The 23,703-nt window shown below is 34.8% G+C and overlaps 6 protein-coding genes across 11 annotated transcripts; 4 read left to right on the top strand and 2 right to left on the bottom strand.

Annotated features, from left to right (window-relative positions):
- Positions 1-1,504: 1,504 nt before the first annotated feature.
- LOC123221669 (1,4-dihydroxy-2-naphthoyl-CoA thioesterase 1) lies at positions 1,505-2,255 on the top strand. The gene is made up of 2 exons (XM_044644555.1): positions 1,505-1,688; positions 1,768-2,255. Exons 1-2 carry the CDS (start codon positions 1,548-1,550, stop codon positions 2,110-2,112), a joined length of 486 nt encoding a protein of 161 aa, XP_044500490.1. The 5' UTR covers positions 1,505-1,547; the 3' UTR covers positions 2,113-2,255.
- Positions 2,256-3,574: 1,319 nt separating this feature from the next.
- Positions 3,575-6,595, top strand: LOC123220256 (guanosine deaminase-like). Of its 2 annotated transcripts, none has more exons than XM_044642352.1 (5): positions 3,575-3,794; positions 4,222-4,311; positions 4,403-4,593; positions 6,013-6,117; positions 6,213-6,595. In XM_044642352.1, exons 1-5 carry the CDS (start codon positions 3,779-3,781, stop codon positions 6,399-6,401), a joined length of 591 nt encoding a protein of 196 aa, XP_044498287.1. In that variant the 5' UTR covers positions 3,575-3,778; the 3' UTR covers positions 6,402-6,595. The 2 variants fall into 2 exon arrangements, with proteins under 2 accessions (XP_044498287.1, XP_044498288.1); XM_044642353.1 differs by having other exon boundaries at positions 3,579-3,794; positions 4,252-4,311.
- An 875-nt stretch (positions 6,596-7,470) lies between these two features.
- Positions 7,471-9,586, top strand: LOC123221781 (probable WRKY transcription factor 31). The gene is made up of 5 exons (XM_044644694.1): positions 7,471-7,862; positions 7,940-8,092; positions 8,215-8,565; positions 8,668-8,781; positions 8,878-9,586. Exons 1-5 carry the CDS (start codon positions 7,659-7,661, stop codon positions 9,361-9,363), a joined length of 1,308 nt encoding a protein of 435 aa, XP_044500629.1. The 5' UTR covers positions 7,471-7,658; the 3' UTR covers positions 9,364-9,586.
- A 265-nt stretch (positions 9,587-9,851) lies between these two features.
- Positions 9,852-12,935, bottom strand: LOC123220533 (aspartic proteinase-like). Of its 2 annotated transcripts, XM_044642780.1 has the most exons (14): positions 12,840-12,935; positions 12,401-12,750; positions 12,257-12,317; positions 12,076-12,170; positions 11,862-11,974; positions 11,585-11,753; positions 11,471-11,510; positions 11,261-11,325; positions 11,049-11,162; positions 10,892-10,956; positions 10,656-10,812; positions 10,463-10,582; positions 10,254-10,342; positions 9,852-10,123 (listed from the first exon to the last, which is right to left on the bottom strand). In XM_044642780.1, exons 2-14 carry the CDS (start codon positions 12,734-12,736, stop codon positions 10,039-10,041), a joined length of 1,509 nt encoding a protein of 502 aa, XP_044498715.1. In that variant the 5' UTR covers positions 12,737-12,750; positions 12,840-12,935; the 3' UTR covers positions 9,852-10,038. The 2 variants fall into 2 exon arrangements, with proteins under 2 accessions (XP_044498715.1, XP_044498716.1); XM_044642781.1 differs by lacking the exon at positions 12,840-12,935 and having other exon boundaries at positions 12,494-12,807.
- A 2,195-nt stretch (positions 12,936-15,130) lies between these two features.
- LOC123220947 (SWI/SNF-related matrix-associated actin-dependent regulator of chromatin subfamily A-like protein 1) lies at positions 15,131-22,383 on the top strand. Of its 4 annotated transcripts, none has more exons than XM_044643575.1 (24): positions 15,131-15,472; positions 15,676-15,739; positions 15,935-16,026; positions 16,117-16,172; positions 16,308-16,383; positions 16,477-16,543; positions 16,624-16,690; positions 16,817-16,883; positions 17,111-17,194; positions 17,270-17,311; positions 17,452-17,607; positions 17,823-17,900; positions 18,201-18,269; positions 18,388-18,453; positions 18,556-18,684; positions 19,005-19,061; positions 19,456-19,545; positions 19,773-19,838; positions 21,050-21,118; positions 21,194-21,298; positions 21,406-21,531; positions 21,671-21,729; positions 21,830-21,866; positions 22,053-22,383. In XM_044643575.1, exons 1-24 carry the CDS (start codon positions 15,245-15,247, stop codon positions 22,062-22,064), a joined length of 1,962 nt encoding a protein of 653 aa, XP_044499510.1. In that variant the 5' UTR covers positions 15,131-15,244; the 3' UTR covers positions 22,065-22,383. The 4 variants fall into 4 exon arrangements, with proteins under 4 accessions (XP_044499510.1, XP_044499506.1, XP_044499508.1 ...); XM_044643571.1 differs by having other exon boundaries at positions 15,133-15,472; positions 22,013-22,383; XM_044643573.1 differs by lacking the exon at positions 18,388-18,453 and having other exon boundaries at positions 15,133-15,472; positions 22,013-22,383.
- A 15-nt stretch (positions 22,384-22,398) lies between these two features.
- On the bottom strand, positions 22,399-23,369 carry LOC123220948 (diacylglycerol O-acyltransferase 3). The gene is made up of 2 exons (XM_044643576.1): positions 23,085-23,369; positions 22,399-23,007 (listed from the first exon to the last, which is right to left on the bottom strand). Exons 1-2 carry the CDS (start codon positions 23,304-23,306, stop codon positions 22,486-22,488), a joined length of 744 nt encoding a protein of 247 aa, XP_044499511.1. The 5' UTR covers positions 23,307-23,369; the 3' UTR covers positions 22,399-22,485.
- Between the last annotated feature and the right edge of the window lie 334 nt (positions 23,370-23,703).

Below are 23,703 nucleotides of genomic sequence, written 5' to 3'. Positions count from 1 at the left end.
GAAAGCAAGCACATATAGCTGCACTTCTCGTTTTAATTTTTTGGTGTGAACTGCCCTGTTTCCCAGACTATGCATTGGTTGGTTTAATAATTAAGACCGTGATGGGTTTTTGTTTATTAGTACTACAGGTAATTTGAAAGAAAAGTTTGCAAGAAAGTGTGTGGATGCAGCTACCATGCATATATAGAATAGGTTGAAGATATATATATATATATATATATATATATATAGGAAGAAATTAAATATATCATAGAAAGAGCATGAATCATGAGTACAGCTAGCAGTTGGTTCTCGTTTGCCAATCAAATATATATGCAAAAGCTACTTTATCTGTACTTGAGAATTGTTTAATTTTGAAAAGCAGGAAAAGATGATGATGATGATGATATATATATATACACACACATACAGAAATAAAGAGAGAGAGAGAGAGAGAGAGAGAGAGGAAGCAGATTCAAAAGCTAGGAAGGTAGCTTTTTGTTTTTGTGGTGAGTTTTTCTTTTTTTTTTATATGCAAGCAATGAATTGGTTATTAAGTAACAGGTAGTCATGGCTATGGACCCAATTATATAAAAACTGATTGTGCATTCAAGCTGTCTACCTTTTGCCTGAAACTGAACGGCCAGAGTTTACTTGAATTTTTCCTCTGATAAAGTTTAACTCCGATAGAATCCATTGAAGATTGAAATATTCCATGTGAAATGAGTAGACATAATAAAAAAATGATTAGCCATTTGTATAAGCATCCATGCATTCATAATGTTGATTGCCCTTTCTCTTCAAGTTATTGTTTGAATTGAGAATATAAAAACATATGCAGGAATTTTTGGCATTTTCTTTTCATCTTCTTTTGATAGAATTTGAGGCTTGCACATTACTGTAAACATTCATGAATGGTGTATTTTAATTTCTTAAAAATGGCGTGATAGTATGGAATGAATATATAAAGTCAACTTAAAAGGATTCAATCAATATACATGATTGTGTTGTTTGACATTATAAAATAGCAGATGCCTTGTTTCAGGTTCAGGCCGGCCACAGATCCAATTAAGCTTCAAAGCTCCGTCAAAAATTATAATATAAGCCAAACAGAATCACGTTTCTATTTTCTACATTTGAATACACCTTTTACTAGCGAAAATCAACTCCTTTGCGGATGCACATGGTCTCAGGGTCTTATGGTACCATTTTACAGGACAAGTTTTATCCCCATCAAAGAACCAATGCCCCAAGGATTGAGTGTAAAAGTAGTGATAATAAATTCTCTTTTTAATCAAGTAATGTGAAACAAGAGAAGATGGAGTGGGGTATGGGTTGTTAGAATTAGATATTAAACGGAATGGAAGGTCAATAATTTAATTGAAGTAATGGCTTTGGTGGCTGGTAGTAATTCAATAAATTGTTTATCGAATTGAAAAGGTCAATGCCTGAATATACTTTTTCTTACTTTGGAATTGTAGCTGGGAGATTGTCATGTCATAATCACTTACTTCCACCTACCACCACAAAATAAAAGCAACCATCTAACCTTGTTGAAACAAAAAAGAATGGAGGAATCATCCTCATCCTCATCCTCTTACAAGACAGCCAAAGTCGATGTACCCCTCCATTCTATTGGGTTTGAAATTGATGAGTTAACCCCGCAGAGAGTCACTGGCCGCCTTCTTGTTCAAGAAAAGACATGTCAGGTCAGCTTATGAATTTTCTTTTCCAGTCATTTTTTTAATATTATTAGATTCAATAATTGAGATGAATTATTGAACACAGCCCTTCAAGGTGTTACACGGCGGTGTATCGGCTTTGATAGCGGAGTCGTTGGCAAGCATAGGAGCCCACATGGCATCTGGATTCAGAAGAGTGGCTGGTATTCACCTTAGTATTAATCATTTGAAAGGTGCTGAGCTTGGTGATGTTGTTTATGCTGAGGCTTTCCCTGTCAACGTTGGAAAGACCATTCAGGTGTGGGAGGTTCGACTCTGGAAAATTGATCCTGCAAACTCACAAGTCAAGTCTATGGTTTCTTCCTCCAGAGTTACTCTTGTAGCCAACATGCCTGTGCCTGATAATGCCAAAGATGCTGGAGATAATCTTAAAAAGTATGCTAAATTGTGAACATAAAAGTGCATGATTATGCTTGACTTGTTTGGAAAGTATGATCTTTACTCATGCTCATTTCATCCCTGCAATCCTATTCATTATGCTTTACCTGTATAAATTGAATCAATAATTCACAGTTTCAGATGTATGCACTCGCACTTGTGGTACCACAAGGGGCTTTTGCTCCTGAGCATCATAAATCTTTTGCCTTGATAATAAAAAACACCTGAGGTTTGGTTCAATCCAGAAAGTTTTAGGGAGGATACGGTTCCGGGTACCTGTAACAAAAACAAATTGAAATTACAACAAGAGATAGGGATGAACAGAACCAACTTTAATTGAATGAACAAACCTACTATCATGCTATGAATTGACATGAAATTGAGAATACAAACAAAGCTAAAACAGGAGATTTAAATTGATAAGAAAATACCGAAGAGGAGGGAGGAGCCGGAGGTGAAAGGAAGGAGAGTTGTGTTTGGTTGTCGTTTAAGGGTAATAATAATAGCACAATTGGAGTTGGAAGTGGCGTTGTTGGTGAGATTAACACAGTAATACTGAGAGAGGTGGGTTTGTCGTCATCCGTATAGAGGATATCAATCTTTATCCCTAAGATGAAAATAATTTTTTATCTATTTTTCTATAAAAAAAAAATTCTCTTTCAATCTCTTTTTTATTTTTTAAACATAATATAAATATATTAAATATCACAAACATAATATATAATTTATTTTAATATATACAAAAAAATCTAAATTTAAAAATATAAATAATTTAAAACTATAAAAATATATAAATATTTTAAATAAATATATTAATATAAAAATAAATAAATAAAATAGGACAGAGGTGAGACACATAAATATCTTTTTTTTATTATAAATTTTTTTTATTTTTATCTTCATTATTATTTTTTTTTATTATTAAAAAATCTCTCTCTCGTCAGGATTTAATCTCTACCGTTGTAGATACTGAGAAATCATTTTCTGTTGAAAGAGTGGGAACGCAACGGAGAGGACCCACCACCACCCCTCCACAAAATCTCTGGACAATGGTCCAATCACAGGCTGGACCCGAATCATGTCTAATTATGGGATGGGCCAAAGGTTAGGTATTGGGTTGAGATGGAGTTAAAGGAACTTGTTATGACCGGAAATCCAATGGGTGGCTTCGTTTTCGGGAAGTTGGCATAAAAAAAAAAAACATATATATATATATATATATATATATATATATATATATATATATATTTGATGGTAAAAAATCATGTAAAATCTCAACAGATATGATTCATATGAATATGAATCTGAATTTCAAATTTGAAGAATAATTTTATATAGGGAAATTATGTCCAATAATTTTCATTCTAGGGAAGATATTAAATGAGATAAGTAAGGTCATTGAGAAGATGCAAAACTTGAAGAATTGAGCAAATGAATAATAGCGTATAATTATATAACAGTCAACATGTGGACCTGAATGAGCCTCTTCCAAACTATTGTTAATTTTTTATTATTATTATTATTCTAGGCATCCGCATCCGCATCCGCATCTGCCTCTGCCTCTGCCTCTGCTGTCCCTGCATCTGCATCTCCTTCAAAAGATACACACACCCATTCTGTTCACTCCGTCACTGTCTTTCATTTCTTCACTTCTCTCGCTCACACACTTCATCATCATCATGGAAGAAGCTAATGGTAATCAAAATACCCATCTTTTTCTTCTTTTTTTTTTTTGCGTCTTGTCAATGTTTCCAATGGTTCTCTTCTTTTTCTATCTTCAATTGAACTCCTTCATCTTCTTTAAAGTTTTCTTCTGTTCTCTCTTTTTTTTAGAAAAAAAAAAAACCTGTAAAGATATTCTTTTTCTCTTTTATTTATCGTATCCAGCACTCTATTTTTAAGAGAAATACAAACACGGTTACCCTTTTGACTATTTGCATCAAAACCCAAACTTGTACTGCAAGGCGCTACCATCTCACAAGAATTATAATGGGATTCTCTCATAAATTAATATCTTCAATTCAATGCAACTCTTTCATAAGTTTCATTTGATTCTTTCAATAAACTTCTGATTCCAGTTAAAGGCTTAATTGAGAGTTGTTAACTTGGATTACTCTTTAAGGTATATTCCTTGCCTGCTTTATGATTGCAGTGGTGGAGACGAAGGAGGGAACTATTTCTGTGGCTTCTGCATTTGCTGGACACCAGCAAGGTAATGTTGTTCAATTCTCTGTTATTTGTTATTGAATGATGGGTAGGTTATGAAATTTATTGGTTATATCACGTTTATGTTGATCAACCAGCTGTTCAGGATAGAGATCACAAATTCTTAACTAAAGCTGTTGAAGAAGCGTATAAAGGGGTTGAATGTGGACATGGTGGTCCTTTTGGTGCTGTTGTTGTACGTAATGATGAAGTTGTTGTGAGTTGTCACAACATGGTTTTGAAGAACACAGATCCTACTGCTCATGCGGAGGTCACTGCAGTGAGAGAGGTTAGAATAATTGCTTCAAGATGTTTCATTTTTCAAGTATGGTTATTGGTGTGACATGTTAGCATTTTCTATACTATATGGCATTTCTAACGGTACTCATGGAATTATGTTTACCATTTTCTTCAACCATCTGACCCCTGTAATAAGCTTCACCAAGTCACTTAAATGGAAGAATACTAATGTCTTGATCATATTACTTTGATTTTTCCTCTTTTTTTTTATAATTTTTATTTAAAAATATAACAATTGAAAACCTTTACCATTTGAAGTTTTCTAGCTTATACGATAGTCAAACATCGGAACATTACTGAGAACCCCATCCAATGCCTGTCACCTAAGGGTCAATTTGAGTAAGGAGATTTGAGTTTTATTTGATTAGGAGACTGGTATTCATTAGTTCTGTAGATTCAATCCATTGCCAAGACTCTGAAAGTACTGTGAAAGTAGAAGTTCTGTATTGGTGGCCATAATTGCATGAATTACATGTTTGAATACTTGGTTGGCTATTTATGTATCTCGAAACCATTGGAGCCATATCTAAACTGTGGATAGTGGACCTGTATTTAGGATTGGTTGATGACTCCCATTTTGGAATTTTTTGAATTTACATTCTTACATGATTCATTGTTGAGATTGAGCTATAGTTAATCTGAAATAGTATTACATGCATAGGATTTTCTTTTGATGCACCAAGAAGAAAGATCAAGCTAATATTTTTGTTTGTGGTTTATTCAAACATATCCTTAGCCTATGTTCTCATCTCCCATAGTTGAATTAGACATGTGAAATAGGAGTTTCATGACCTAAACTTGAAAAAAAAAAAAACGAGTTCATATTTGATGGAGAATGCATGACTGTCTGTGTTGAGATTGCTTTATGTTGTTCAATGATTAAACAATATGCAGGTGATATTTGGTTTTTGTTGGAAAATGCTTGTGTTTTTGGATTTTTATATACGAGTGAATATAATATTAAATTTATAATCTAAGGTTCATTAATAAAACTTGATAATGTTAGGAGTCAGTACAATCAATATGTCAAGTTTTATTCGTTTTTGATTGTCACTTTGACAAAACTATGTTTTTAGGTGCAAAACTAGAGAATACTTGCACTCATGCTACTGTTATTGCTCTGGATTTATTGAGAGTAAGATATATAGCTATATCAGCATTAACAGGGGTAGCCAAGTTTACTCTTATCTAAGTATCAAAAGTTTGTCAGACCTTGAGGATCTGTTCATGTGCTTTTAACATCACCCCTGGTGCTTTTCATCAATGTTGCTTTAACAAAATATGAATGTGTTGCCCTTAGTCTGAGCTTATTAATGCTTCTGTAAAAGATTTCATAATTGTCACCTATTTGTGTCTCCTTAGTCTGGATGAATGATCCTCATTGTGTGTGATGATATATTGTTACCAGGCATGTAAAAAGCTCAATAAGATTGAACTCTCAGACTGTGAGATATATGCCTCCTGTGAGCCTTGCCCCATGTGCTTTGGTGCAATCCACCTTTCAAGAATAAAGGTCAAATCCTGTGCTCCTTCTCATCTCTTTTTTTTCTCTTTCCTGTCAATTTCAAAGTTGGACATAATGTTATATATTACTTTGATGTCAAACAGAGGCTGGTATATGGAGCCAAGGCTGAAGCAGCCATTGCTATTGGGTTTGATGATTTTATTGCTGATGCATTAAGGGGAACTGGGTTCTATCAAAAAGCTCAATTGGAGATTAAAAGAGCAGATGGCAATGGGGCTGCCATAGCAGAACAGGTCTTTGAGAAGACAAAGGAAAAATTCAGGATGTATTGATTTCTTCTATTGGCCTTTGATTGGTTGTAATTAACAATTCATACCTTGAGTACATTGGCATAATTTTTGAGGCCGTTGTTTAAGAATTGTTGAACTTTATTAAGTTTGAAACGTTCATGGGTCTCTAATAAACAGATTTATATATATGTATATGCTCTTTTTCAGCCATAACAGAAATTGTTTAAAACCGTGAATATTTGAGTCCATGATTGAATAGTATAATTTGATCTTTCTAAATTTGTCATATTACCCATTTCTTGTATAAGACTGAGCCAGATTAATGGGATATGATGTGTGGCATGAGGAGAACAATTCTGGGTTAAGAGTAAGGCACTAGTGCAGTCGCTTAAACCCCTAACCAAATAAGATGAAGATGCAACATTGATTGGCTTCTGTGGATAATATTGTAGTTTTCAATGCGGAAGAACAGTGAACCATCATAATGCAAAGCCTCCTACTCTTCTGAAAGTAACGGTGTAGGCGCGTTAATTTTCATCACCAAGGCTTCATGTGGCTACCAGTCAAGTCTTGCAAGGGTTGACTTAACATATATATAATTGGAGATGGGATGATTGGGAATTCAAAGGGTCAGCAATGGACAACAAGTTGATATCTGTCAGCAATAGACTTATCTTCCCTGGAGTGTGGCCTCGGGCGCCGCTTTCTTTTACCACCACTCATTACTCATCTAAATTTCTATTTACATTTGATATTTGACTGGACCTGTTGTATCATGAACCTTGTAAGCAAGGTGTTAAACTTTTGTCAACCTTTGATATACACGCAAACAAAACATTTGTAGGACCTGAGAGATGTGGAGTTTCCCTTAGATACAGCAGGCCAGGACGATGATCATATGCTAGCCTTCCTCCAGTCACGTTCATTTTATAATAAATTAGAATAATGTTAATGCTGTACGTTGCCCTCTAATTTCGGTGGATTTCTATTTAGTTGACTTGGTTGGTCACCCAAATAAGTCAAGCCTCATGATAGCTAAAGCATATATATGCATATATAATTAAAGAAATTACACGACCTTGCGATTACTTGGGTACTTCACAAGTTTGAGTCGTTTTGTCTTTAAAGTATATACACCCAAGTTTTCATTCCTGTCATCATCATTGAACTTGCCTTGCAACCACTGTATTTATTGTCTCATAAAAACAACTAACAAGCCCATATCTTCTATTGCAAGTTCCATTAATACTTCGTACCAACCATTTTTTAGATCTGCAGACACTTCATCTATCCAGAAATATGATATCGTCCAAGTTGTACAGCAGTGCCAGTGATGATGATGAGTGTGCTAAAAATGGTGATGCAACTGTTGGCTACAAAGAATTAGACTTGTTTTCCTTGCATGGAGATTACCATCATGACAATCAGCATCACAACCAGAACCCTCCTGATTCATCAACTTCCACACATCATAATCCTTCAAGCTCAAGTACTTCAACCCAAGTCAGTACAGTACGGTTGTTATTTCTCATTACAGTGTTAATTAATTTCTATAATGCTCCATGTGGTGTAAATTTTAGGTGAGAGTGCTGCAAGAGCAGATAGAGAAATCGAAAGCCGAAAACCAGAAGTTGAGGATCATGCTGGATCAGGTTAAAACCAAATATCAAGCTCTTCATCGTCAGCTATTTTCTACTATGCAACAACAGCCTTCCAACAATCATCAAGTCAAGGTATATATTTTTTTCCTGGCCATCTTCTAAGATTATCTCAACTAGAAGAATTAATTTTTGTTCTATTATCTCTATTGCATGAGCCAAAAATACTGAATTAATAAACATTTTACAATCATAAGGATGAGAGGAATGGCAGTTGTGGACCAAAGCTGTGCACTCGGCAGTTTATAGATCAAGTTCAATCTAGTGAGCAGGATATTAACGGGGCTAAAATTTTAGAACAAAAAAGACTAGAAAGATTGTTGTCGTGTACAACATCAATGAACATGAATGTAATGGCAAGAGGGAGAGAAGATGACATGTTCATTCAAGGTGGGAAAAAAGGGATATCCAGGGATGAAGATGATCCTGATCAAATTCAAACCCGGGGCCCTTGTGGGGAAAAATTAAAAGGTGAGGAAGAGCAACTACCAGAGGCAGGTTGTGGGAAGGCTAGAGTGTCCTTAAGAGTTCGCTCAGTTGCACCAACTGTAAGTTGTATTACCTGTTTGCAAAATTTTTATCTATCAATATTTTGTGATGATGATGTAGCTATAGATTGTCGTGTTAAAAAATATGCATGGTGGGTTCAGACAGACGATGGGTGTCAATGGAGGAAATACGGTCAAAAGACAGCAAAGGGTAACCCTTGCCCTCGAGCTTACTATCGTTGCAGTATGGCCACCGGATGTCCAGTTCGAAAGCAGGTAAAACTTGCCATAAGAGCAATCTTATTTACAAATTAAATTACTGTATCCTTTGTTCGTATCAAATAATTATATATGCATGCATTATTTTAACAGGTTCAAAGGTGTGTGGAGGACAATACCATCCTCATTACCACCTATGAAGGAAACCACAACCACCCTCTACCAGCAGTAGCCACAGCAATGGCTAATACAACGTCTGCAGCAGCAAATATGCTGCTTTCTGGCTCAATGACATCTGTGTCAAACTCAGGCCTCTTCCCAGGATTAGCAACTCTATGTACTTCTACTCCACATCCCACAATCACACTTGACCTCACTCAACACACAATTAATTCAAATACTCCCTTTCCTTTTCATGGCTGCTATAGACCCCCAGAAGTCATGGGGCATCCCTTGTACTTTTCTCCAAAATTACCCGTGATGTTACCCATGATTGATCGAGTCAGTGAAGTTATTGCCAATGACTCTCAATTCACAACAGCACTATCAGCAGCTGTTGCCTCAATTTTGGGAGGGAGTAGGAGAAGCAATGATGTGCATGAAAGCCGCAGTCAGAGTAACCAAAGCCCTGGTTTCTAAATACTACTACAGCATCTGCATCTACTTGACAAAAGAGAACAAGTTATATATATGTTGCTTTTGCTTAATTTTTTTTTTTTCCCTTAACTTATTTTATTTATTAATTTTTGAATTGGGTTTACTGGGCAAACTCCACTCTCTGTTACATGGTGTTTAATACCAATATATCATCCTTGTTTGTGCTAGTTTGCCATATAGAAGAAATATGTGAAATTTATATATATTAAAGTAGTGCATGGCCTTATCACAAATAATAAAATTTTAAATTCTCATAACATCACTTGTGAGTGATAAATCGAGTATGTATGTATGTATGTATGTATGTATGTATGTATAAAGTTGTGGTATTACAAGAACTTGGTTTGCGGGATGAAAAAATTGGTAGCATTTTCTATAAAGCAAAGCTTCTATCAGAGCCATTGGTCTAGTGGTATAACTTTTTTTTCAAGTGGTTATTTTCCTTTATTTATTATTTATAAGTATATGCATTTGGAGAAACTATTATTCTTGTCATTTTGCACTACACAATGAAATGGCTTACATCTTCTCCACATATATTGACATCAATACTTGGACATTCAAATATTTTTCCATCTTCCAATTCAGTGACTTTATTCTTACTGTAAGCTAAACCGATCCCTGGATATTAAGCAGCCACCACGAATCTAATGATTATTATGCAGCTTTTGCAAATCCTATCCTTAGATTACCATAGTCAAAAACTGTATGATATGCCCCCATAAATATATCTCCAAGAATCCTGTGTCCACACAGAGTTATCATACATCAGACTCAATCATCTTCAACCAGTTAGCTGTGAATGGTGCTGGTGCTGGTGTTGGTGCAGGTTTAAGTTTGCAATAACAAATGTTACAGTGACACTGACATACCAGAGGGGACCTTGCGGGCGAGGCACATCCAATACTGTGAACCCACTAATACATACAGTGGAACATCCTTGTTCTATTTTGAGAACATACTGAATAGAAAGCCCAAAGGACATAAGAAATCTCGAAGCAATCAAAAACTATGTTCTAAATTAATTGATACTGAGTATGGATGTTAATGCTGAAAATATTTTGAATAAGAAAATCCAGACCTGTTCAGGAGAAAGTGGAAATGACTTATTTCCAATAGTAAATGAAACAAGTGGCAAGCTTTCAATTTCATCGCAGTTGATAAATGATTTTCCCCCGGGGTTTGGAATGATCTCGCATAACTTTAGCAAAAAGTCAATATGTGTTTCACTGGCATATGTCTTACACAATACCCTTATCAGGATAAAAAATTACCTCATTAACATATTTGAATACTTTTTCCTTTGTTTTCTGTTGATTAATCTGCATTTGAATCCAGAAAACAACCATCTCACAGAAAGTGCATAAAGCACTCTCATTCATAGAAGATCCTTTACTTGTTTTATTTTGTACCAGTGTCTCAATACCTGTGCTGCACGGATCACAAGTTGGTTTTCATACACAGGATTGGAGATGATCCATAGACTGATTAAGAGGAAAAAGTAAGTCACCTCATATAGTTAGATCCGTTATGTACACACAGTCCAATATCAACACAAACAATTTCGGGACTTATCTGCAGAGATGGAAAGCAGATTATTAGATGACTCTCCATTTAATATGAAGGTAAATAAATAATCATCAAGAAGGGTGAGGCAGAAAACGGACCCCAGAAACCAAGAACTCCCATATCACATTCCCGTACTTGAAAACAACATTTTTACATTCCAAGCTAAGAATTCCTTGGGCTCCAATAGCATGGTTGATTTGAGCCACTATAGTCTGGAAAGAAGAGACAGTAAGGATATCACATAAAACACAGAAAAATTAAAAAACAAAACATATAAATCTTCAAGAAATTTTAAGCTACAAGTCGATACCGTTGGCCCAGCAAGTACAGATGTCCCTGAGTCCACAATGGCTGCACAACCATGCTCACACAATCCTGACAATTTTGAACAATAAATTGCTAATTGGGAAGCCGAGAAAAAGAATCATGAATATCTTAAAGACATTTAATTTTCTAACATATTACTTAACATTCAAATCAGTCATGATTGAACATAAGTTCAATACAATGGGAGCCTTACCTGTAGAATTGTTTGCAATAAGAATGTCTCCCACCTCAATCTGAAAAGAAGAATGGATTTGAGGTTAAACTCAATAAGTAGAAGAATGGTTGAAAAATATTTCTCTTGGCCGACCTGCCAATAGCCCTTTTTAGTAATAGGAACATAGGTATGGTCGCCCCTGAAATGCTTCCAATCAAAACCTCCAAACACAATCTCACCCCCTACTTTTGAATCTGGATCTCGATTGAACCAGAAAGAGAAGAGTTGCTGACTCACATGACCTTGTTGTATCATATTATACCTGTAGACGCAGCAATAAGCTTTAAGTGTAATGCAGCAGAGTTTAAAGAGATTATCACAGCACTTTAAGTAACACATATATAGTACTGTGCTGATTCAAAAAGTATACCACAGTGGTGTAGCCTGACCGACTGAAATATCCTGAAACCCAAGTCCAAGAATCCCATCAAACTTTACAGTTAGGAATGTCAAAAATCCTTGCTTTGTGACCTCAACAAACTCCTAAGGATAAAAAATGACATCACATCACTTCATGAACTCACAAACATATATATATGAATGGAGAATAAAACCTTATAGAAAGTCAGAGACTCAGAGCTCACTTGGTCTTTAATGATAATATCACCAACTTTGACATAATCTAGGCTGAAAAAGCCAGATATGTATCCAGAACCATAATGAATTTTGCAAGGTATTCCTGAATATGTAACAATTTCTCTTTTAAGTTATTTATAATAATTAACAAACTCTTCTACCTAAAAAAGTAATGCAGGGCAAAATTACCAATCTTAGTGTAAGTACTAGACATCCTTGACCTGTACTTGGAATGGAAATAGCAAGATATCTGCAGATAATGATACTTGAATAGTAGTTCTCATAGATCAAAGATAAACGAAACATTTGAGATTGGGTAAAGAAAAGACTTACAGATAAAAGACATTTAGAAGAAGGGACCCAAAGATTGGAGCTACCAGTATCAAAAACAAAGGTGAAAATTTGTGGAGGAGAACCAATACCAACCTCTCCATAATATTGGGTATCATGATAGTTCTTTAAGTATACTATATCCGCCTTGGGATCATTTAAAGGAGTATCAACCTCTCTTCCAGGGATTATTCTGGCAGCGCTAATACTGTTAAGGTCTAACTGCCTTTTCTTAAGTTCAATTCTCATCAGCCCATCAGAAGAAGGCGTGAAAGCTAAGATACAAGACCAAGACCATGCCCACATGTATATTGCAAGAAGAAGCAACTTAATCCTCATTTCGAAACACTTTTCTGGTTTAACACAATGAGCAAAATGTGATCAAAAATATATTATACAATGATGATGAGGAGCAGTTGTAATAGAAGAGTCTATTATATACCTGAATTAAGTTGGTTAGAACAAAGAAAGTGAGAATCAAAGTGAGCATAATGAATTGGTGCGAGACATGCAATTGCTTGTACATGAGTAGTACTATCATGACTCGTTTCATTTAGTGATTAAATTGCGAAACAACGGAGCAATTTCCCTTATTATGGCAATACCATGCATGCATATGGCCTTTACTGAGGTACCAACGCCGTACGAATGCTCCAAGTCATTGAGTTAGGGAGATATAATCACCTCCTCACCACTGCCTCTAGAACATTCAAAATTCTAGATAATTATATAATGTAACATTCATAGTCCAATACACCAGTCAACTGTCAAGATATTATTTATAACTTTGGACATATTCTCTAAAGTGGCTTTATTTCTAGGTAAAAAATATGTTTTGATAGTTTAAAGAACTCATAAGATATTGTGGGATTTGCTTAAAGGTATTATATACACCCACTATTGTTCAAGAGGACACATAAGACTACTCTAATACTATCGGTAACATTTTTATAACATCTCTAGTCTAATTAAGGGTGTTTAAAATTATCTAGTAATCGAATTAAACCAATTTTTGAAGTAAAACCGAATCCAAAAAATTGGATATTTGTAAAACTAGTTCGGATATCAGTTCAAGAATATAGAAAAACTGGTTTTTCAGTTAGGTTATCAGTTTGTCTAATTTTCAAAGCCAGTTAACCAGACTGAACCGATTTTTAAAAAATTGAATAGAAAATTAATAAAATATTGATTCAAATATTAAACATATTTTTAAAAAAATGAAAAAAATAATAAAATGTGATAATTCTTTAAATTTTAGTTCAAAAACCAGTTAATCAAAAATATGGTTAGGTTAATTGGTATTTTCGGTTCGGTTCAAAATTGGTTAATTTTTAAATCTGTTTGGTTTCAGTTCAAAATTTGGTTCAATTCAAAAAATTATCAAATAGATTCAATTAATCAGTTTTAAAACCCCTAAGTCCAATAGTTCGGCTCAATGTCAAGATATTTGGATATACATACTATTATGATTTTATTTCTAAGTTTTGCAATCCAAAATTTGTTTTGACTATTTGAAGAGCTCACAAACTATTTAATTAGATAAATCTTTTCATCTTTAACTGATGTGGAATATATAGATGAAATACAAATAAATACAATATTTCTTTTGTGTTTTACAGATATGGGATTTGTTTAAAAGCGTCACATAATCCCTAATTAATGTGAGATACATAGATAGACCAATTATTTCTTTCGTATTTTATCAATATAAAATTTGTCTAAAAGAATTACATATAGTGTTATAACTAAAAGATAACCCATAATATTACATTGTAATCCTATAAAAACGAAATAAATAGTAAAATGGTTTCTATTACATAAAGGGAAAAGGATAATTTTCCATCCAAGTTTTACTCCAATCTTAAATTCATAATCATGATAGATGAAAAATCCAAATACCTACTCATAACTAATTGTCGTCCAAATTTTTATTTAGAGGTAGGGGTAAAATCATTATTTTATCCATAAACTCTAAAATCTAAAAAAATTGTATCATTTTCCCCTATTAGTTTAGAAAACTCATATTTACCCCTCTTTATTAAACTTTGAAAATTCACTTTTCCCCTTTTTTAGGTTTCATCTCCAGTGGCTCAGGGAATCAGTCGGTGATCGAGAATAAGCGAAGATCTTCTCCAATGAAGGACGATATTTCGTCATCCAGATAGAGAAGAAGAGATGAAAGATGACATTTCATCGTCCTTTGTTGTTGTGTTTAGAAGACTGATCACAAAGTATAAGGAAACGTCATCCTTTGTCATCAACAAGTCTTTCAAGTCCTTCATCAAGTCTTTCAAATGACAAAAGATGATGTTTCCTCATACTTTGTGATTAGATCTAGAAAATAGATGAAAAACGTTAGTCGTCGATTGAAATGATGGTAACCAAAAAGAAAACAAAGTTTAAGAATGAAATCTAAATTTTTCAAATTTTGAAAATAAGTTGAAGTGTTAGTTTTTAAAACTAAAAAAAAAATTATATAAATTTTAAGATTTTAAAGTTTATAAATAAAATGATAATTTTACTTTTATTTTTAACTAAAAATTTAAATAATAATTAATTTATGAATAAATGTTTATAAACGATTAAATTAAAATTCAGGGAAGAAATAGTACTTGTCCCGTGATGTAAATGTTCAATGTACTAGTTTGTAGACAAAGGGGTCTCTAAAGTGTCAAATCGATGTAAATAGTCTGTGCATTGGAGCACGTATTTTTTTATATTACTTTAGTTTTAAGTACCTTCTATCCTCCCGTCTAAAAAGTCTGAAAATAGTGGCAGTTTCCCAACTCTAACTCTGTTCTTTTGAAAGCAGAGAGCCAAGTTAGAGCTGGAGTGGACAGCTGAGAAATGGAAGTGGACGAGTGGGACTTAACCGCTGAAGAAATGGATTCTCTTGAAAGAGACGCACTTCAACAGATTGCTCAACGCAACAACTCTTCCTCTTCTCTCAACTGTAATAATCAAAACCCACAAACAACAAACCGTCAACAATCTCATCCTTCTTTTTCTTTTGCCAAAAATCAGCCTTCTATAACTTCTACAAACACACCCATCTCTAATTCTCGTTCTAACAAGGTAAAGTTCTCTCCTTTTCTTTATTGCTTTTTAAAGATTGTATTTTTCTTTATGTAGAGTTTCTGTTATTTTGTTTCTTTACGTTCGTCATAATCATAAACATTAACGATTATGCCTCTGCATAGGGTTAGTTTATATTGCAATCAGCTTTTTTCTTTTTAAATATGAGATATGTCCTAATTTTTCTTTATGTTGTGCTTCAGGTAGAAGCCTTGCCTCCGGGGTCCAGAGTATTACCCACATTAGTTGCTCCGAGTGTGAACTCTGGTTGTTTACTGCCTATCGTACTAAGGACCTTATTTACTGTTTCTTTAAATTGTTCCTTTTTGTGCACCATGTATAACGATGATTAAAGACTTCATAGTTACTTTGTTCATTTTTTTTTTTTAATGAATATTATGCTGGTTTATGGCTAACTATTGGTTCCTGTTGGTATGTTGTATTGGCTTTGTGTCCAAGTAGGTGAATCCTCAAAGGAACGACGACAGAAACTCTCTGTCAAATTTCTGCTTCATGCGGCCGGGAATGTTGCAGCGAAGTTTCCATATGAGCCAGTATACTTTCAATTCTCTTGCTTAATGATCATATGCATTACGTTTGTGAGTCTAATTTTGATCTTGCACTGTGCTTTATTTTGACACCAGGTACTAGTAGGTGCTTTCCGAAAGATCCCCAAAGCCACATGGAATGCAAAAGAGAGGTATCTTTCCCTCAAGTCTCTCAATATATTTATTATTTTTAATATCTATGGGATCGCGGTTGTACAATTTTCACAGTTTCAGGAACTTTCTGGAGACTTGAATTTTAGCTTGATATATTTCCAATGAACTTGCAGGTTATGGATGTTTCCAATATCTTCTTTGTCATCAGCTGAGACAATTCTGAGTGAAATACCTGGCTATAAAGTTGAGGTAATTGTGCTTTTTTTCTTTTTCGTTATGATTGTTTATATAGTCGCCATTTGTGTCTTCTGAAGCTTAAGTTTTCCTTATATTGTATTCAAGGTAGAGAACCTAGATTCCTTGGTTCAACGTGCTATCGCTGCTGCATCAGCCATTCCTGATCTGCGAGGTATATGCTAAGTCATGTACAGTCGACTTCCATCTTGCTTCTGAGGAAATTCTTATTTATTTTGCCCCTTTTCACAATAGAAAAATATGACCAGATACCGAGCCATATTGAATCAAAACTTCTGCCATTTCAGCGGGATGGTGTTAGGTATGCTGTAATTCTGTAGGAAAAACCTTATGGTTACTTGTAAATATTAGAATTTTTAAATTCCTTAGTCTTTTTCTCTTTAATCCTATTGCTGAACTCTTTAAGGATCTTTATTTTTGTTTCCAGGTTTGCATTGCAGCATGGAGGGCGTGTGCTTCTAGCTGATGAAATGGGACTGGGAAAGACCTTACAGGCAAATTGCAATTTTGTTTGATCTATGCCAATATTTTTTATGGCTTATGGGTGAAGCTTCATAGCTTTATATTTGAAACCTGCTTTACTAGCTTCATTTAAGATTACTTTATTACCTGCAATACATATATGTTGGTTAATATTTTTTTAGAGTTTAGTAAATGGTAATAGCATATTATCTTCTGCTTTTGTTTTAAGCATGCATCTCAAATTTTTTGGTTTTTGCAGGCAATTGCCATAGCTACATGTGTTCGTGATTTTTGGCCTGCTCTTATACTTGCTCCGTCTTCATTACGTTTGCATTGGGCTTCAGTGAGTGCTGTATCATCTCTAGATTTTGGTCTTTAACAAGGTTTTTTAACCCTAAATGTACATGTTCTATTGCAGATGATTCAGCAATGGCTGGATGTCCCATCATCGGATATAGTTGTATGCAATATATATTCCATCTGTATTTGTAGCTTGAACTTTAGCAAATTCTCATCACTTTTATTCTTTTTCTTCTAGGAGCTGAATTTTTTATTCTATCGGTTTGATTATTTATTTTATTTCCTTATAATTATTTTAAGGTTGTTTTGTCTCAATTGGGTGGTTCATATAGAAGTGGTTTCACTGTTGTATCCTCAAGCACCAGGAGCACCATTCATTTAGATGGCTTATTTAACATCGTCTCCTATGATGTGGTTCCTAAGGTGCAGAATGTACTAATTGCATCTGATTTTAAGGTGAGTATAATCAATTGGCTTAAATTTTTCCTTACCATCTTATTTCTATCCATCATCAGAGATGGCATTACCAGTAACATTGGGGTCTAATCAATGAATGGATGACATCTATCTTGATTTTATCTGATTGGATTTGGTTGTATCTTGTTTGTGTGCTTTGGATGGATACATGTATGGACCTTCTATTCTCCTAATATCAAAATATTCTGGTTTAGGTTGTGATTGCAGATGAGTCACATTTCTTAAAAAATGCTCAAGCAAAGAGGACAACTGCTGTCATTCCGATTATAAAGGTCTTCTCTCTCGATGATTTGTGATTAGATGCTTGTGTCTACATTGTGGCAATTCAATTGAAAGCTTAGTACTTTTATTACATCTCAAATTTTGTTGTCAAAGTTTAATTTGATAGAATTAGATAAGGTTAAAAACATAAAGCAAACAAAAATATCAGGCTACAGCATACTGATTCTTTCATTCTACTGCATGTTTATTTCACTCTCTAATTGTCTTTTGGCTAATAATTCAATAGAGAGCATATAGTGGAAGTGATCTCTCTCTCTTTTGCTGCCCTCATAGAGTGTTTACAATTACAGAAAGCTCAATATGCAATTCTGCTTAGTGGAACTCCTGCTTTGTCCAGACCAATTGAACTATTCAAGCAGGTTATTCTTAGTGCTTAGTTGGAAAATCATAGTTTCTCACTTTTTTCACAATTTAGAAGTTACATCTAAATATACATATATATATATATATATTTTGGAAATTTCACACTCTTGACAGCTTGAAGCCTTGTATCCTGATGTATATAAAAGTGTTCATGAGTATGGTAACCGATACTGCAGGGGTGTAAGTCAATTCTTCTTCTTTTTGTATTTTTTTGGAAAGACCCTGCTTTATCTCTCTTACTTTTGGGCTACCATGTCTATTTAATGACATTGTTGTTCCCAGGGAATATTTGGAATGTATCAAGGGGCTAGTAACCATGAAGAATTGCATAATTTGATGAAGGCGACTGTGATGATCCGCAGACTTAAAAAAGATGTCCTCTCTGAGCTACCTGTAAAGCGTAGGCAGCAGGTTGATATTTATATTTGTTTCTTGTTTAATTATTGAGCAATGGGAAGATATAGTATAGTATGAAGCTGAATTTGTGATATGTTTGCTTGGGGAACTCAAGTCAGAGAACGTTTCTTGTATTGTGCTTTAACTAATTAATTAGGTTTTAATATCTATCCCAACTATTGAATTATAGTAAACAAGTATCAATTTCACAGTAAACAGAAAATTCTGAGCTATATTTTTACTAGGTACAAATTATGTATAATATACATATATTGATTGTAAATATGGAATTGGTTTTAATCTTTATGTGTAACAATTGGAATGTCAATTTACAGGTCTTCCTGGATTTGGCTGAGAAGGATATGAAACCAATAAATGCCTTATTTCGTGAGGTAAGTCAGCTACGTTATATTGTAATATCTATTGAATGTCCTTGGGTGAAGTCAATTATATAGTTGTTAGAAAATTGAGAGATAATCAACTGTGGTCAATTAATTGTGCTGTATTACCTAGCAATAGGTCCTAATTAATTCTCATTTTCTCAGGGGTTTTTTTTATATGTAGGATTCAGCTATATTGCAAACATAGTATTTTTTTGTGTTAATGATTTTGCCATTGTATCTGGTGTCTTTCTTCTGGACTAGTCTTGCTATCTCTGTAGTCAAAGTGTCCATGGTTTTGATTGAAATTATGCAAGTTCTTTTCAGAAATTTCACTGAAAGACCAAAAAATATATATATTGAAAGGTAAACTAATTGTGGCTAATGTCAGTCTTTTGTTTTGTAGTTGGAAGTGATAAAAGGCAAAATTAAGAACTGCAAATCAGAAGAGGAGATTCAATCACTCAAGTTTTCTGAGAATAATCTGATCAATAAGGTATTTGTTTTATTGGCCAAATTATACATAATTAGGTTTTTCCTCCGGCAAACATGATCTCTTTTGGATGCAGTGGGTTAGGCCATGGTTTGTTGCCATTGTCTGACTTCTAAATTACGGGAATCTCATGCTGTTACCTTTCTGGCCACCTTATAAGGGATCTCTCATCTTACAATTATTACCCACTCCCTTTTGTTTATTCTTTGTAACTCTATATTGTATTTCAGATATACACTGATTCTGCTGAAGCCAAGATCCCAGCAGTTCTAGATTATCTGGAAACAATCATTGAGGTATTTTGTTTCCACTCTTATCACTTTATTGTCTTCATTTGTTTCAGTGCATAATTTAGATCAATGTAAAAGGCAGCTTTATGCAACTAAGTTTTGAAATAAAAAATAAAATCAGATTCTAGTGATGAGCATAGTTTGTGTTCCTTCCTGTATTCATTTTATAATGCTACTTTTGGGCCTGCAAAGTTTGAGAAGTTAAAGCGTCTTTTATCCAAAAATTGTACTTTTACTACAGTATATGCAGAGTTAACTTACAGAAACGTGTGATAGACTTGATGCTCTGTGGCTGCATGCACTGGTTTGTGTTATTTGGTTCCTTTTGGGATTCAAGATTGATGTTGGTGTGTAAACTTGCATGAAGTTTTTGAGCTTCATTGTAACACCCCAGGTCTAATAACCCGGCCCACTGTCAAGATATTGTCCACTTTGGACACACAGTCCATCATGGGTTTGCTTCTGGGCTTTGCAACCCAAAACGCGTCTTAACAGTTAAGGAGCTCACAGGCTATTTAACCAATTCAATTCTTCCACCACTAACCAATGTGGGATCCATAGACAGAGCATACACAGACCCAGCATCTCTCCCGTGCTTTGTCGATGTGGGATTCGCCTAGGGGTATCACATACACCCCCCCTTACGGGACTCAGCGTCCTCGCTGAGGTTTGCCCCACCATCGATCAAGAGGACACGCGGAGTTGCTCTGATACCATTTGTAACACCCCAGGTCTAATAACCCGGCCCACTGTCAAGATATTGTCCACTTTGGACACACAGTCCATCATGGGTTTGCTTCTGGGCTTTGCAACCCAAAACGCGTTTTAACAATTAAGGAGCTCACAGGCTATTTAACCAATTCAATTCTTCCACCACTAACCAATGTGGGATCCATAGACAGAGCATACACAGACCCAGCATCTCTCCCGTGCTTTGTCGATGTGGGATTCGCCTAGGGGTATCACATTCATCTCATAGCATATATACATTCTCAAGTCAGTGACTCATTGCCTTACATATGTTGAAAGTTAATCTGATTTGTTATCCATCATATAGAGTCACCTGTTTTGCTTTTAACTCCTGACATGTTTGCTATGTGTTTGGTTTGGGTGGCTTTCTCAGTTTTCTAAATGCACTTTCCTCTTGTTACTCTTGTCAGATTTATTTTGCATATTGTATTTTCATGTCTAACGTTCTAATATGATTATTTCTGCAGGCTGGCTGCAAGTTTCTAATATTTGCACACCATCAGTCTATGCTTGATTCAATATATAATTTTCTTCTTGTAAGACCCCTTTGATTCTTTTGAAATTTCTCAACATAGATCTATCCTTTTAACATTGTCCTAACAACTTTACAGAAGAAGAAAGTGCATTGCATTCGGATTGATGGAAATACTCCTGCTACCTCTAGGCAAGCTTTGGTTACTGATTTTCAGGATAAAGATGATATCAAAGCAGCAGTAGTATGACTATTGATTTTTTTTTTCTTTTGTTTTAAATTCGAAGTATTAGAATATTGGTGAAACAATTGTGATGTTGATTTTTGGTATTCTTAAATGTAATTATGCAGCTATCTATAAGAGCCGGAGGTGTGGGATTGACTTTAACAGCAGCAAGCACTGTTATATTTGCAGAGTTGTCATGGACCCCAGGTGACCTGATTCAAGCTGAAGATCGTGCTCATAGGATTGGCCAGGTACCAGAAGTTACAATGGTTATTGGTTTATGCTAATGTTGGTAAACCATGTTATATGTTTCTGTTTTCCATCTTTCTATACTTGTTACTCGCGAAAAGCTGTGTTTGATTCATTGACAAGAATGGTTGATGTTTTCAGGTTTCTTCAGTAAATATATACTACCTGTTGGCAAATGACACAGTTGATGACATTATTTGGTATGTTCGTGTGCTATCATTTTTGTGTACCAAGTATAATGTAGGCATTGATTTTGATTCTGATGGTGATCCTTAATCATCCATTATTGTATCTTTTCAGGGATGTTGTACAGAACAAGTTGGAAACTTTGGGACAGGTAAATCTCTTGCCAGGGAAGGCTCTAAAACTTTGTTAAAAAAGATGAATGCATGATAGTAATTTGCTCAATTTCGAAGTTAGTAGCGTCAGAGATGATTAATATTCCTTAGCTAAATGAATGATTTTAAATTACTGAACAATCAGATGCTTGATGGCCATGAAAATAATGTGTTGGAAGTTTCAGCTAGCCAATTGAAGAGCAGGCCTGCAAAGCAGAAAACACTAGACACTTTCTTGAAGCGTTGTAACAGTGTGGATGATTCTGAACATGAGTCGAAGCACAAGTACCAAAAACACTAACCCCCACAATCTACAAAATGGCATCTGTAGCTGCACATGTACAGGAATATGTAAATTTTGTCATTTTGATGTTGATATGCTAAAAGCACTTTGATTACTACTCCAAACCCAAGAGAAACAGTGTGCTTTTTTTTTTTTTTGGCCGATATTAAAGAATTGAAGTTTATAGTCGCGGGATCATTAGTTTCACTGAAATGGAAATTATTGTTTACGTAGTTGCCAACATGCCCTTTAAATAAAATAGAACTTCCAATTTCAAGTAGATTGTAATATTACAAGTAAATCTCCCTAACCATACACGTTCAAGGTGCAGAAGGCTAACATGTAGGATTCAAACCCAAGTCTTGGGCATCCTGAGCTAAGAAATTAGTGACAATACCACTGGCATCCTCCAATCCAACCCCGATACAAAGTGGATTAATTGGAGTTTGAGTATGGTGGTGATCAGAATTGTACAGCCTAACATTAGGTCCATCTCTGCATTTACCCATACACTTGCACCCAACAACAACTACCTCCTCAATTCCCATTACTCTCTGAAATTCATCTAATAATGCTCCACTTCCTAATTTCTTGCATTTGTTGCCCATGCAAACCTCAATCATCTTTGTTACCGCATCACTGCACCTACTAGTCTCATCATCTACCAACTTCCGCTCTACAAAACTATTCAATTTGTTTTCTTCACATACTCCACTCTGACTCACAATCATCATCGCCTTCTCTTCACATGATATTTGAGCTTTAAGTTTGGCCTTCTCTTGTTTTCTTTTTCTCTTCAATTCTTTCTTCTCTGCTTTTAATTGCTCCAGTTGTTTCAATAACATCTCTGCAGCTTCCTGCACGCGGAATTTTATCATTATTATTATGAATCAACCAAATTTACAAGAAGGTAGACGTTTTGTAATAGACATACCGTGATCATTTTGCCCCGAACCTGAAGGATCAAATCATTGTTTTGATCAGTAGAAGCAAAACCCATATGAGAGAAAGTAGAGAGATCCTTGGACAATCCCTTTAACAATTTCAGCTTCTTCTTTAATCCCACTTTTTTTTCCTTCAAACTAACTCTATTTTCGTTCAAACGGGTATCCATTCCAGCGCCGGATACACATGCAATTTGTGTCAATGCTTCCATGGCTAAAAACTTCTACTTGTGGATTGAGAATTCCTTCCACGGTCAAGAAAAGAGAGTTTGCTTCTTATAGAATGCAAGAGACGGTGGCATGTTTAACAATACAATAAAACTATGTGTACCTATTTTGGGTATACAAATATATACACATTTATATGTATCATCATTTGATTGAATGATTTTGAATTAAAAATAAAACAATAATCAATCATATGATGATACATATGAGTGTGTATATATTTATGTATCCAAAATGGGTACACATAATATTACTCTTACAATAATTGGAGCGCATGGTGCCTCGTGATAGGTTCCAGCTTGCCACACTTTCTCGCCTTTCAGACATGCGTTTGAGGTTAATCTGAGACGTTGGATGAGCCAAGTGATGACACGTGGGATT

This window comes from Mangifera indica, chromosome 7 (genome assembly GCF_011075055.1).
Source record: "Mangifera indica cultivar Alphonso chromosome 7, CATAS_Mindica_2.1, whole genome shotgun sequence".
NCBI classification, from domain to species: Eukaryota; Viridiplantae; Streptophyta; class Magnoliopsida; order Sapindales; family Anacardiaceae; genus Mangifera; species Mangifera indica.
Note: the sequence above shows the minus strand (reverse complement) of the source record. Positions and strands in the feature narration are given on the sequence as shown.